General features: G+C 38.9%; 1 protein-coding gene across 3 annotated transcripts in view; it reads right to left on the reverse strand.

Annotated features, from left to right (window-relative positions):
* The window catches only part of VAV3 (vav guanine nucleotide exchange factor 3), a 145,897-nt gene that overhangs the window by 38,179 nt on the left and 92,819 nt on the right, over positions 1-14,899 (reverse strand). For all 3 annotated transcript variants that reach the window (XM_014885387.2, XM_014885371.2, XM_088170092.1), the window contains exons 18-19: positions 13,902-13,924; positions 10,629-10,674 (exon numbers count right to left, since the gene is read on the reverse strand). In XM_014885387.2, the coding sequence (XP_014740873.1) occupies positions 10,629-10,674; positions 13,902-13,924 (69 nt within the window). The remainder of the gene's footprint in view (positions 1-10,628; positions 10,675-13,901; positions 13,925-14,899) is intronic.

The following is a 14,899-nucleotide window of genomic DNA, read 5'->3' on the forward strand; positions in this document are numbered from 1 at the left end:
GCATATTTCAAGTATTGGAAATCTATGAAAACAAATTCTAGAAAATCCAAAATGCATCATATTGTGTGATGCCTCCAGTTTTCCCATGAATTTGTAGCATCCTAGCCTCAATCAGCAGATATACCTTGACAAAGGCATTCAGACTACAATGAAAATATCCACTGAGTATAAAAATATATATCTTACACATGAGTTTTAACTGTCTTCATTTATGTCAGCCTTTTTTTCTAGCACAAATAGTATATGAAATATTTTATACTATTCTTATACACTACATACTCCCTTTTATCAAAGAAAAATATTTTCAATCTTTAGGAAAAATTTTCGAAATCGTTTACAAGTTTAAATAGATTAATTTTCTATGTCTAAACATAAATAAGTTCTTAATTTGAAGATTGCTTACATGATGAATAAATAATAAGCTATAAAAGGATCTTTTAAATGCAAAAATGAAAACAAAATAAAATAATCCATCACTTGATCTTTGTTACAAAATCAAGACGTTATTGGTAAATTATCATAGGCAATAAAGATGGGTATCAAGTTTTAGTCCCTGTCAAGACATCAATGCTGCCACAGTAATCACGCTGCATCTTAAGATATTTTTGCTCCTCTCCTTCCCTGTCAAAGAAACCCTCATACATTCATCTGCACAGCAGTGAAGGTTCTCCTTCCATTTTCTGTTTCCAGTCTGAATGTGGATTATATACTGCAGCAAAGTGTGAGATTTGTTAAGACAGGTAAGTCAGGATGACTTCTCTCACTTATCTCCTCATTGTGGCTGCCTCCCATGACCAGCTTGCCATTATCTCACTGAAGTTATTTAGCCTGTGACCAGGTGATCCAGAGATTCAAAAGAGAGGCAGTAAGGGGATACCTTAGTGGGAAAAAAACATCACACCTTGTGGCAACAGCCTGTTGTTAAATCAAAGAATCACCAGAGATCAAACTGACACCAGCAGAACACCCAGACGTGGCTCTTTCTCCCAAAATGCTGCCCTGACAAAGAATACACCTTAGACACTTAAATCCCAGCATCAGCTCTTTGAGCTTAGCTGATCATTCAGTGTTTCTCAGGTGCCTGAGCCTTGTGCAGAGCAACACACAGTGTTTAAATTTCATTGTTTAAATCAATACCACCAGAAATGGACAAACAAGAAAACGGGCACACAATACACAGGAGCAGTCAGAGCTTTAAGTCCCTATCATTAAGCCTCACACTCTTGTCCTTTCCAGCCTTTCTTGTCCCCATGATAAAGCAAAAAAAGGGGAGGGTGAAAATTATAGGGCAACCTGTAGGGTCTTCTATAATGAATAAATAAAGAAAAAAAATGTTGTACAAGATATACCAGCATTAGGTGAATTCCAGTGCACTGAAATGATCCCTGCCAGTCACAAGCAGACTGCCACTGCCAGGAGTGTAACGTAGTTCTGGAAGGAAAGCTGTGATCCATACATGCAGCTTTTGTTATACCATATTTCATGCTATTTTGTTGCTGTCAAACTCAATTAAGGAAAAAGTCCAAAAAGAGTAAAAAATCATGCTTTATTGTCTGAAATAAAAGACAATGCCTCATGCTCTCCCCTGGCCCACATGCCCTATTCCAAACAGGCTGGTTAAAGAATAACCTCTAAGGTTAACAGACTGAGGCACGTTTTCAAGGTATCAGATAATGAAGTTACTTTTTAATTCCCTGTTGCACACTGAAGCTTAAGAAACAAAAGTTATAAGAAGAGCAAGACTGAACATGTCTTCTACTTATTTGCAGGTCAGCAAGAGCAGCAATGAGGGCTGAATTCCAAGTTCTTTCACTTAATGCCTCAGAAAAGTACTTTACCTTTTTTCCTGGATAAACCACATCTAAGGGTTAAAACAACTGAATAAATTGATTCTACTGGAAAATCCATCGGGCCAGGTTTTATAATGCCACTACTTGAAAATGCTAAATATCAAACAAATTCAAACATTACATCGCTGAGCTGTTAATGATGATCTGCAAGCTATTTCTTAAAACAACTCAATACCATAAAAATAGGTAGGTATATGTGAAGTCAATGTTTTAAAGAAACTCAGCTGTAATCAGTAGGTGTCTCAACAAAAATATCTGACAGTTGTATAAAACAGACTGGAAAAGTCTATTACAGAAACAGAATTTACAAGTATATGGATAATATAATATAAAGACTACAAATACTCTGTAAGAACAAGTCAGGGACATTGTTTAGAGTTCTTTAAAGCAGACAATGAAGAAGCAGGATTATATATTAATGTGGATTAGCAAAATAATTTTAACAGGACTCACAATGAGGCTCTCTCCCAGCTTACATGATATAAAATGAAAATTTCCACCCCTGCCCCCAATAAATAAACAACAAAAGGACAGGACATAAAAGGTTGGAACAACAGTGTATTTTCAAATATAAAGCAGTGTCCAGAAGGGTCATCCAAAAGAATTCGTGCTTGGCCCTTCCTTGTTCAAAAAATTAATAAGCATTATTAAAATGGAAGTAAGAGTGGATGAAGTCTTGGAAAAGGTGCAAAAGCATTTCTTTATAAAGAACACTACTTGCAAAAGACTGAAGGAAGATTTCATGAACGGTAGGATTCAAAATCAGAGAACAACTTTGGCTGGAAGGATCTCTGGAGGTCATTTGGTCACACCTGCATGAAACACTTAAAGTAACCTATGGAGTGAATACTCATACACAATGATGGAGTGTGGAACAGGTATCAACAGATCTCAGAGTAATTCCTAAGTATGTTTTACAATACTTCAATATCATAATCTAACTCTGTTCTGTACCAACACTAAGAAATTTCTTGTGGCAGACATAGAACTAGAAAGACTGACTACTCTTGGACCTAGAAGTATGCAAACAAGCCAATAGGATGGTCAGACATACATAAGGGCTTCTGTATCAGAAGAATTAGCAGATAATAGCTTCTTAGATGAGAGGACACATGACTGGACAGAATGTAACAGACAACTCATGATTGGCACAACAGTGACCAGAGAAAAATACTCATTATTTCCTTATTTATTATGCATTTTCTAGATCCAAAAACATGCAGGCGTCAAAGTAAGAGGTGGCAGGTTAAAAGCAAACAAAAAGATGTGCTTCATTCACACAACTAATTATGAGAGTGACAGTTAAAGGATGTTGTGAAGATTTTTGCTTGGTTTAAAAAGTGCTAATGAAAATACATGGAAGGAAAATTAAGAGCTAAGAAACGAATGCACACGGTAAGGTGGGAAATACCACAGCACCTCACCCCAAATTCTATCCTTCAGCATCCATTTAATTGGCTAGTGTTGGAGGGATCCTGAGCTAGCTTGACCTGCAGCCTAACTCAGCCTCATTGTTCACTTCTCTGGGAATCTCGAAGGGTGAGCAGATTAAAAACCCTCCTGAAAACCAGCATCAGTTTCTCAGGCTCTTGCCTCTGGCCTCTTCCACCAAGCTTTAAAACCTTCCTCAGGCAAAAGGCAGATGCAGTTCTGGGAGCTTCTCTTGTGTGAATTTTCAGCAGTCTTTTTTCTCCCATGGGACGGCTGCTTTCAATTTTACAATGTTTCCCAAATTCTTTGTGTGAGAATTACTTTGAAGTAGTGATCAAATACTGATTTAGTTAAATGAGTAAGCCACAAAAAAAGAAACCATATGCTTTAGAGTACTGTTAAAATTCAGTTACTTTTGACTATTTTTAATCACTCATTGCCTTATTATCTTTGTTTTGCCTTCTGAGAATTACAGAACCCTGAAGATTAAAATCAGATATGAAAATAGATGGGTAAATGCAATATTCCTCTTGAAGATGAATAAGAGATTTGTAAGTCCCAATAAACTTTACCAAATACCGAGCAATTCCCTTCCACTTGCCAAGGTAAGGAAAGGCAAACTTGGGCCATATAGCTGCTGGCACACGTCTCTTCCTTTTTTTTTTAAATAGTGCTGCACTATTTTTGTGTGTGTTTAAAATACAAAACAGTGTATGTTTTTGTTTTATTGATCACACTTTTATGCCCATTTTTTCCACCTCTACTTGACCTTTTTCTTCCTGACAACTTCCTTGCAGTTATCTCTAAACAGTGATGTTTTGCTTAAGTAGTTGATGTTGGGTGTTTTTATGCAGAGAAAGATATTGAAGGATTTTTAATCCACATCAGCTTAAAAATTATGTTAGTATGTGGTTAAGCATGTATTGAACACCATTATTTCTCTAAGAGAAAAATAAAATGTTAATTGCTGAAGATATAGAGACAATCCCAAAAACACATCCAATAAGACAAAAGAGTTTAAATCACTCAACTACAAACTAATCTTGCAATCCAACCAGACAAGGATGAAAGAGTTTGACAAAATAAATACATTTCACCCTTTGGCATCTGGGTCTTCTGATGTTTAATTAAAAGAAAAGGCTAAAGGCTATGTTCTTCTCTGAATGTTAGCTCACTGCTGAGATGCCAAGGGGACAGCACCTTTCAAATACCTCTCCCCAACAGGAATGTAAAAATAATTTTAATTTAAAATAGAACAACCTAAATAAAAATCATTAAACTGCATTTGAAATGCTTCATTGAAAGACAAAACTCTGCTTCACCTTCCAGAAACACATTAGTGGAAAATTTCTTGGTGCTAAACATAAGACATGTCTTTTCTTGTAACACAACAAAGAAGAAGTCATTATTTTGGGAAGCAAAAAGGTAAAGATCTTGAATGTAATACGTATTTTTAATAAATACGTGAAATAAATTAATTTGATCTCACAAATTAGGGCACACAATTCAGCGTATCTCTGAATTCACTGCTGTTGAGCCCCAGCTGAGAGAAGCTGTCCCATGACATGGGACCACAGAGAAATTCACTGGCTCTGGTCTCAAACACCAATCCCATCCCAGCTGCCACTTGATGTAAAACATGCTCCAACATGTCTATAAATACTAAGAGATGGCCAGGTTAGAGCTGCAATCAAAGAACTCCAAGATTCCACACCATGTCAGTAGGCAGCATCACATCTCTCCTGCCCAGGAATGTCCTCTTTGCAGCAAGTGTGCTCACAGCTGCCCCATGAGACTCCTTCTGACCTGCAATTCCTCTGCTCCACAAAGTTTCCTACAGACATGGACTGGGTACATTATAGGTACTTTGAACAAAGTGCTTAGATGCTGTGTAGAAAAGGAAGAAGTACCCATAGCTGAATAAAACCCACCCAAAAGTTAAACATGTGTCACATGTATGCAACATCAAATCTTGGTTTTGGTTCTGTAGCTTGCTTAAAACATTACCATGCAGAGAAATCTTTACTCATTAAATCTAACGCTCCACAAACATTATTAAAGACCTCCAACTCTGTCAAACAACTATTTATTCACCAGAGGAAGTTTCATCAAACATTTCTCTTTGCTCCAGCATTCCTTTCCTTAATTTAATTTAGAGTCACACTCATTTTGTCCAACCATCAAAACACATCATCATATTCCATGTTAACAGTATCTAAAGCTGGAAAAAAATGCCATGTGTATATTCTGGTACTTGAGGGATTGCTACTCACTCCTACATTTTATTTACAGAAATGTAAGTAAATAACAGTATTAAATGTATATGAAAAACACCTATCACTTTATTTCTTGATTCTATACACAGGAATTCCTTTATCAAAGCAAAAAGTTGCTACTTGGTCTAATTCATCCTGATGAAGACAACCCTAATAAAGAGATACTATCAATAAATCAATGACATCAGTCAACTCCTCATGAAATAGTGAGGGCTTGTTTAATGCTTTTTGGCGTTTTTTTGTTTTGGTCTTTGGTTTTTTGAGGGGTTTTTGATAGACCCTTTTCTGTGGCTTAAAACCAAGATAAATTATTGTTCTCCACATTGACACTGACAGTCAGTCAGTCATTACTGGACCACCAAAACCATAGCCAGAATCCCAGGTAGCTGCTGCCACTGTGTAAGTGGAGAAATAAATTCCTGAATGTCTGTTTCCAGCACTGGGCTTTACACTGTAGAAGGTTATCTTTTCTGATCCATGAAATTGGGTATTCTCTGTACTCGGCTGAATGAGAGAGACAACAGTCAATCAGGACTACTAAGGATGTGCCTGGATAGCTCAATAAAACAAGAAAATGAGTGACATGCTTCAAATTCTTAGTTAAAGAGTAGTTTTATCTATAACAACTGCATACTTGGCAAAGAATTATCTGCTGGTTGGGATATCCCAGCATTTGAGTTTGAGCCAGATTTTGCTTTTAGCTGGATATATGCTTGGAGCGGCACTGTAATGGAAATCAGAGTTAGACCTGCATATCACAGAGCATACTGTGTCAGAATTTGTTGAAATATCTCACAGTCTAGCCTGTGTGTCATTCTTAACCGAAAAGAAAATTCAAACTGCCAATATGACCCTATCCCCTAATTTTTACTCCAAAGACAAGATGCAAACACTACCACACTACACAAACACCTGAATATTGTTTCACTGCTTACTAATCGCTCACAATAACAATGACACAATCTAGTTAAAAGCTTCCAAAATCCAACTTCAACAAAATATGAAGCACAAAGTATCTTATTCCTCACAGCAGCTAATGAAATAAACATATCTCCAGTATTGTACTTCTCCCTACACAGACTGTTGTTTGTTTAATGCATATACTTCAGGCCAGAAACCCAGTGACTCTCTTCAGATCCTGAGGGATTTTTAATAATCTGTGTAAAACCAATATTAGAGGATCCACAATGCAATTATTGACCAGACACCAACCAGAAACACAAATACCTCTTTCTAAAATTATTATTTGAACTTTGAATTCCCAGGCTGAAAAATACATTTGCCCAAGCTATTGCATTGTATACATAACTTGCTAGTATTGTGTCCCTCCATCTCAAAAAAGTAAGACAATATTTTACTTTCTGTGAAGGGAAAAATATTGGTTCTGGCCCTCGGTTCAGAACTGAGGTTTCCTGATCTTTAATCCTTGCTTATAAAGAAATCAGCTGTTTAAGAAGTCAGAACATGCTCAGTAGTGATCTTGCACAGATCAGATTTTGAGTCTAATCTACAATGAAATTTGACTAGAAGGCTCCTAGTATTCTATTTTTACAAAGTTTATCCTTCTGATATGAAATATACTTTCACACTTCAGAGATTAAAATTCCAATGTTTATATTAGCAGAAGTGTTTAGAGTAAAACCAGTTTCAAAAACACTAAGCTGTGAATCTATCACATTTAGACTCGATACTGTAAAAAAAAAAAAAAGACAGCAAACATTCACTGTAATATTTCAATAGCTGAGAAAGTCTAATTTTCTATTCATATTAAAATAAATACAAAATTATTTCCATTAAAAACATTGGTCAGACTGCATCATCCTTCTCAAGAATTCAATAAGATTTTGTGCTTATGAATATACATAGCAATGCTTCATTTCTTATTTAAGCCAATAGCGCATTTTCCATGCTTAAACATATTCTCTAAATGAGAATAAAATTTCATATAATAATTTCACATGCCCATCCTATGCAAAAAACTGACACCAGTCTGATCACTTCTCAAATGTATTTAAGCAGAATCATGTTGTTCTACAGTTACATGCAAGCTGCAGACCAAATTTTCCCTGGATTTATAGCTGCAGGTGTATTCACCAGTTCCTTTCATCAATGGCATTTATTATGCCCTGCTTAATCCAAAGAAAAGTTACTTAAAATATGTCCCACTAAAATTTAGTAGATTAAGTAATTCAGGAGGCTCTCTGCAACTGAATTGCAGGCTGAAGGTCTAGTGCACAGCCTAAAGACAAAGCCATATTATGTAGGATTTCCAGTCTTTTCTTCACCTATGCAGCTTCTGCACACTTATCTTTTTTTCATGTTTTTCTCATGACTGCTTTCATTTCATGGGAATTTCTCTGCTTCATCATCCATTAATCATTTTTCCTTCTACCCTTCCTTCTTATTTAGCACAAAGCAAATCTCGAGGAGGGAACTGTCACTGTCAAAACTTTTAACCCAGCTTCAAAGAAACACAAATGAAAAAGCCATAAACTAACTAATTGCCTTTAGGGTACTTCAGCTAGATAGGTTCCTTCATCAATGAGCTTTACCAGCAGGAAACAAGATATTTTAATCCAGTATCCTCCCATCGTTTTGTTTAGACCATCCTTCAACTTGTACTACTTCTCATCAAATTTAAATGATTTTTCATTCTGGGCTCAGCTGTGTCAGCAAGAGTTGGATTTGACTCTAAGCATAAAAAGAGAAACACCAATGCTTGACCATGCTATTCATGATTCTTTACTAGAATAGCCAAGACACAAATAACAGAACAATCTTGACATGTTGCAAACCAAAATATTTGTATTTACTGGTGATATCAAACTCCATCAATATCAATATCACTGCAGGTGCTGGTTATTGATTCCAGCAAGTGTCTCCTCCCTTACCTAGCACCCATGCTTCACACCATCACAGCACTGGCTGCAGCAGCAGCAGCCCAAACCTTCCAAAGACAAAGCAGTCTGGGCAGTTTGACCACCTCTCTCAGCAAAAAGAGCATCCTAGTGCTCAGACTCTTCAGAATTTCACGTCAGTGCTCTTGGAAAGCTCTGAGGCTCAATGCAGTAATGTGTGCCTGACATGACTGATCTCCTCCAAGTGCTGCCCTCTGGATAGCATCTGCCTCTCAAGGCAATCTGATGAACTAGTAGTACTTAGATTATGCAAAATAGATGTCAGGAGTTTACCAAAGACTTTAAAAGTTATACCCACCAAGTTACGGGAGGACACAGAATGTCTATCCTGACAAAATGCAAAACAAATGCTCATTTCATTTGAAAACCAACAGTGTATGTACAGAGCACATTAGTATGTAATATATTTCTCACTATTACTTATTTAAAACCTTCAAAATGTCAGAAGCAATTCTGTAAGAAGTCTGCTAGAGTCATGCGTCCAAAAAGGAGATTTAAAATTCATGCAAACATTCTTCATTTCTTTTGGCTTTCAAAAATATTATGAGGACCAAGAACTTCACTCCATAACAAGATTAACCCAACAACTCAAGAACTGCTCTGTGTAGGTAAATGGAGAAAGCAGGGGCAAGCAGAACTGTATTTTATGCATTGGCTACACGCAGCTTTTAAACACCTACTTAATTCAACTGCTTTTGGTGATTTCAATGGTACTTAGTCTTCAATAAAAACTACTTTTAAAGTATCCTTGTACATAAAGATCCTGCAAATACTTCTATCAGACTTCAACAGCAAGTAAAATCACCAGTATACTCAAAAGGTTCTCAAAGCTAAATTACTTGACCTTCTATGACTCTACATGAGACAGCTGAACCTATAAGGGCTATTCTGCAAGCACACAATTACACTTCACTGCAACATGCAATGAATGGGAAGAACTCAGTCTTGTTAGCAAACACTTGGAAGAAATCATCCCCTTCTGCATTATTTAATTCCTACCCTTGATGTTTTCCCCTGTGACTGTATTAATTTTCAGAGTTACAGGGTGCTCATTTTTTTCTTTTATGACTGCAGTCGTCAGGACACACAGAACAATTTCTAGAATCATGAAGCAGGTTTATTTTGCTAGAGGGAACAAAGTGACGATACGTGTTCCAAAACATGTCAAAGGTACGTGAGTAAGAAAGGTGTGGTCTGCTTCAGCTAGTTACAACATTTAGACTTTCCAAGCCAAGGCAGCTGCAGTACTAGTGGCACAACCAGCATTCCTACTTTTTGAAAAATGCTTAGCTCTGCCAGGCTATAATGTGGTGTAAAGAATTGCCATCCTGTTTAATGTTTAACTCAACCATTCTCAGATGTCCACATCTAGAAATATTTAATAATCCACAGCTTACTTTTATTCCAAATAGTATCTGCATAACAAATCTCCGGTAATTAAACTATACAAGAAACATAAAGGACAGAAATGTAATTACTGTAAAAAATGACACTAAAAATATCACACAGCTACACTGAAAAACATTGAATATTTTACACAGACACATAATGGGTCTCCAGAGGAAATGTTCACCCACTTGAGTACACAACCTATAACCAAGCATTTAATTTTCTTAAGGGCTGCTGCTGCCATGATTCCACAGAAATATCTACTATAAACTAACAGGAAAAATAAAATCACTTTGAAAATCAATAAAAAACTGCAATTGGTTTATGCCTTTCCGAAATGTAACTCATACAGTTAAGCACTGAGCACCACTACAGTTAAGAGCTGAGAATACCCACAACTTGAAGACCTGAGCTTTATAAGCAACTGTCTGATATTCATCCCTTAGTTATTTCTTTAAAAAACTACCGAGTACAGTAGGGTGGGTCATATTAACTGAAAGCCCAGAGGCATTTTGTTGTTCAAACAGAACCAGAGCTCTGCTTAAACAAAAAACAAGGGGGAGAAAAATTAAGAGTTCAACCAGCTGACCTTATCTTTGAAAGCACAAAGAGAGCAATCGCTTTAGTCCTTCATGAATTCAGCAGTCAAGTTCTCAGCGTTGTGTGCATGGCAATAGCGTTCACAATGCAACTTAACAAAGCAAGTTACAGCTTTCTTACTCCTTTTATTTAATGTCTAAGTATTAAAAAGTCATGATACAAACCTGGGTCCACGTGTCTAGAGCTTCTTCTAATTCCATTTGTTCGTTTCTGCAGAGCAAAAATAAGAATCAAGGATATGAATAAACATGTTTTCATGAAGGCTCAATGAAATGCTTTCATTACCACAATCTACTAGGCAAAGCTGGTTTTCTTAAGTTATTTCCCCCAACCATCAACACAATTATCTTTATCTTGCACAAAGTTCACACTTTGAAAAATATTCTTAGCAACGTTGATGACTTTTTCATATATCCCATTTTTTCTGACACTAGGCTGAAAGAGTCTCAGTCCATAGAAGGTTTGTTCATACATCAACATTTTTTGATACTAAGAACAAATGTATTTTTTAATCTTTTATGAACAAGATAGGGGAAAAATATGCAGTCTAGCATCATGTGCCCCAGATAACATCCACCAACACAAAAGTCAAAGCCACTTGCATTGTTTTAATAAGGTAGAAACTTTCACTATTTCTACTTTAAACTGAAGCTAACTACAATCCCCTATGGAATGCTTAATTTTCTTTTTTTTCTAGGCAAGTATTTAAATATATTCAGGAATTTGACTGTCTCTCTAAAACTGGAGGAACCAGAGTTGTGTGAAATCAGAAACCTCTGACAAGACTCAGATTATTTCAATTTCTTTTCTATATTTTATACATTAAGACACTTACTAGGGATCCCTGGAAATTTCAATGTGAAATAATGCATATCTGCAAACGACTCATCTGCTTTTGCAAACTTGTTTTATCTGGTAACTTGCATGACGGTTCATGCATTTATTTATTTTTTAATCAAACCAAGCAGAGAAAGGCACGTTGCATAACAAAGGGAACAATTAGGTTGCTCTGATTTACTCGCCGTTGATATAAGCTGATGCAGGACACACACCAAGGGAAGCCAGAAAGCAGTAACCTGAGGCATAACCAAATTACCAAGCCCTGTAGCAAGCAAGCAAAATCAAAAGCTTGGTTTGAAAACAGCTTTCAAACTCTCGAGTCCTTGGACACATTCTCTGTGTACCCTACAAGTCTAATTAAAGAAAGGATACAAGTTTTGTTTCATCTGTAGTGGATAGAATAAAAATTTAAAGCTGCTGTCACAATGAAGGTAGCAGTACTGGATAAAAGCAAAATGCTCAATTTTATCCTGCATTGTTTTTTTATAGATGGAAGCCATGTTACTGATATGGATGGATGCAGATTGGTGAGCAACCACAGATTTGCACAGCAAAGGGAAAAGGGCAGGACTCGGAAAAGTACAAAGGGAGACTGAGACAATTCAAGTCATATACACCAAAATATGGCTGGAAAAATAGTCTTAAGGAAATAGTTCTTGAGCTGTATGAAAAAGTGCTCAATATCCTTAAACATACTTATTAACCAGTAGATTCTTTACTTTACTGGTATGAAACCTAAATCCATGTTTTCCAAAACGACAGTTCCTCATCCATGCTTAAGTTTTCTTCTGCACAGAGAGAATTAAAGCAGGCACTTAAATACAAGTCTTGGTAAAAATTAATGTAATCCTGATGTTTTGGATCAACTCAATAAGCAATAGCAAATCAATAACTCTAGAAAGGAGGCCTTTATTCTCCTAACAAGAAAAAACAGTATACCTATTTTTTCATCCAGCCACAGTATGGTCACCAAGCTTTAGTTAGCTTTAGGAAGCCTTGTCCACTAAGGCCAGTAGATGATCTGCTCACAGCTCTCCAGCCATGCCTGCCAGCTGCAGGACTGAGAAGGCATCAGGCAAAAAGATCACACTGTCATCCCCATAGCTGAGAGTGACCTTACTCAGCACATCTGTCAAGGCAGAGGCATGAAAGGCTGGGCAGCACGTAGCCACAGGCACGGCTGAGGATGCAGTGAGGAGAGCAGCAGGGGCTGGGTAGGGGAAGGAGTTGGGCACAGGCAGGGGGTGGGCACAGACAAGGACAAGGAACTGGGTACAGGCAGTGACAAGGAGCTGGGCACGGGCACAGGCAGGAGCTGGGCACAGGCAAGGGCTGGGCACAGGCACAGGCAGGGGCTGGGCACGGGAACAGGCAGGGACAGGGGCTGGGCACAGGCAGGGACAGGGGCTGGGCACAGGCAGGGACAGGGGCTGGGCACAGGCAGGGACAGGGGCTGGGCACAGGCAGGGACAGGGGCTGGGCACAGGCAGGGACAGGGGCTGGGCACAGGCAGCACACGCCTCTCCTCTGCTGGAGCTCCCCTGTCACCACATGATTCCCCTGCAGGATCCCAGGAGCAGGAGTCCATCTGGGCCCACATCCCAGGAGCTCACCAGAGGGTGCAGAGCTGGCAGCCCCAGTGCTGTCTGGGGTTCCAGTGACACCCAAACAGCTCAAACATGAGAGAGCACAGATGTGGTCAGCCCTGCACACTACTATACCTGCACTAGCCATGTCAGCAATAACACCCTCCCATTCCCCCTATTAAGTGACAGCATCAAACACAGCCATGCTTATGGAGAGCAGCAACATTTACACTCACATGCTGTTCATAACTGGCATGTCATTTAAGCAATTACTATAAACTTCTGATCTAAAGTGATGCTAGAAATTATTATGCTCTAGGTCTGAAGTGCTGCCTCTCTTTTGTTAGATGGGACAGACAAAACCCAGCTGCTGTGCCGTCCTGTACAACAGTGAAGAGGCCCCAGGAGCTGGCCAAAAAATAACCCTTCCTAGGCTGACAGCAAGCTACACTAGGTGCATCACAGCAGCTCCTCTGTTCAGGTCTCACTCTAATGTTCTCTCCAGATTACATAAACCCGTATCACAGGATATGCAACCTGCAACCTTCTTTCACATCAAGAGGGCAAACACTGCTCTGCTCTGCCAATCCTTCATCACCCCATATGGCAGAGAAGAAAAAAGAATACTTTTTTAAAAAGAAGAAAAGCATACCTTTACATTTACAATACTTTTTATAGAACATAGCCAGATTTTGTCTAGGAACAGTAAGGATCTAATCACCAGCTGTGAAGCAATGTTTTCTTACCTGTAGCTTAAAAAAGCATCTCCACCCCTTTCAGGGCTCTCAGCACTGTCATTTTGCTGCAAGTTTAATTCACATTTTGAGTAGAAGACATTCATATTTAACCATGAATACCCTGTTGCTTAGACAACTTCTACAGCACTCTAAAGAAATGTTTGCAAACCCAGAAGAAAAACATACCTTCTCCATCAGCATGTACAGAGTAATAAAGAGCTCCTATGTCACCAACAAAAACAAACATCACATGCAAAACAAAACGAATCCTTACCTCATGTTTCACGTTTCCATGTTCTGAAACATAAGTAAAAATTGGCATTATTGTTGATTGCAAGCCGTGCACCTTGAACAGAGCAATCTGAGCCCGCGCAGTTAGAGAAAGCGCGCTGCCTCCTGCAGCCAGGGGAGCGGCGCGGCCGCCCCAGCCCGGGCGCGCCGGGCGCTGTTGTGCAAAGCCCGCCGCGCTCATTGGCCCCGCCGGGCTGCGCCCATGGCCGGGCTGCGCCCATGGCCGGGCACGGCGCGGCACGCAGCGCTGCGGGAGCGCCTGGTAAACACTGGCTCCCTGCGAACCCGCAGCTACCGTGCATTGCACGCCCAGCTCAAACGGGTTTTTTCCCCTCTAGCTTTTCAGTGTGACAAGGTGTATGAAGTTTAAAGGTATACTTTTAGCTTCAGAGTGTTCTGTGTTTCATGCTCAATTCAGCATTGCATTAGTTCACCAGAGACTGATGGCACTGCTGCTTCATTTGCTTCTACTACAAGCTTTGTGGTACTTGTTTAAGTTTATTTTAAAATTTTTAAATTTTATTTAGAAATTAGGGAAAAAAATCCTATGGGACATCAGGAAGACTGAATAAAGCCAGTGACACTTCAGCGCACACATGGCACTTGACATCACAAAAGGCACAAAAGAGGGTCTCCTTTGTCCATGTCCTTTGAATGTATAATCTGATAGCAGGTATTTGGGTACTCCAGGGTAATTTGGATTTGGGTAATCCAGGCACTCTGGATACCAAAGCTGTGTTTGCCCCTGTGTGCCTCAAACTGGAGGCCCAGCACCGGCTGCACATGCCTGGTCTCTGCACTTCACGACACTGGAAAACTTTTACTGTAATAACTTCTGACATATCCACACTAAAGCAGATAATAAACCTTAACTGCAAGTCCCCTCTAGTTCCACTAGGAAAGGTTGCTTGAAGCAGCGGGGTGTGGGAAAACAAAAGGCCTGGCGTGCCCTGGCACGGCTCCGCTCACGTAGGCCCACAG

This window comes from Sturnus vulgaris, chromosome 9 (assembly GCF_052056855.1).
Source record: "Sturnus vulgaris isolate bStuVul1 chromosome 9, bStuVul1.hap1, whole genome shotgun sequence".
Classification (NCBI taxonomy): Eukaryota; Metazoa; Chordata; class Aves; order Passeriformes; family Sturnidae; genus Sturnus; species Sturnus vulgaris.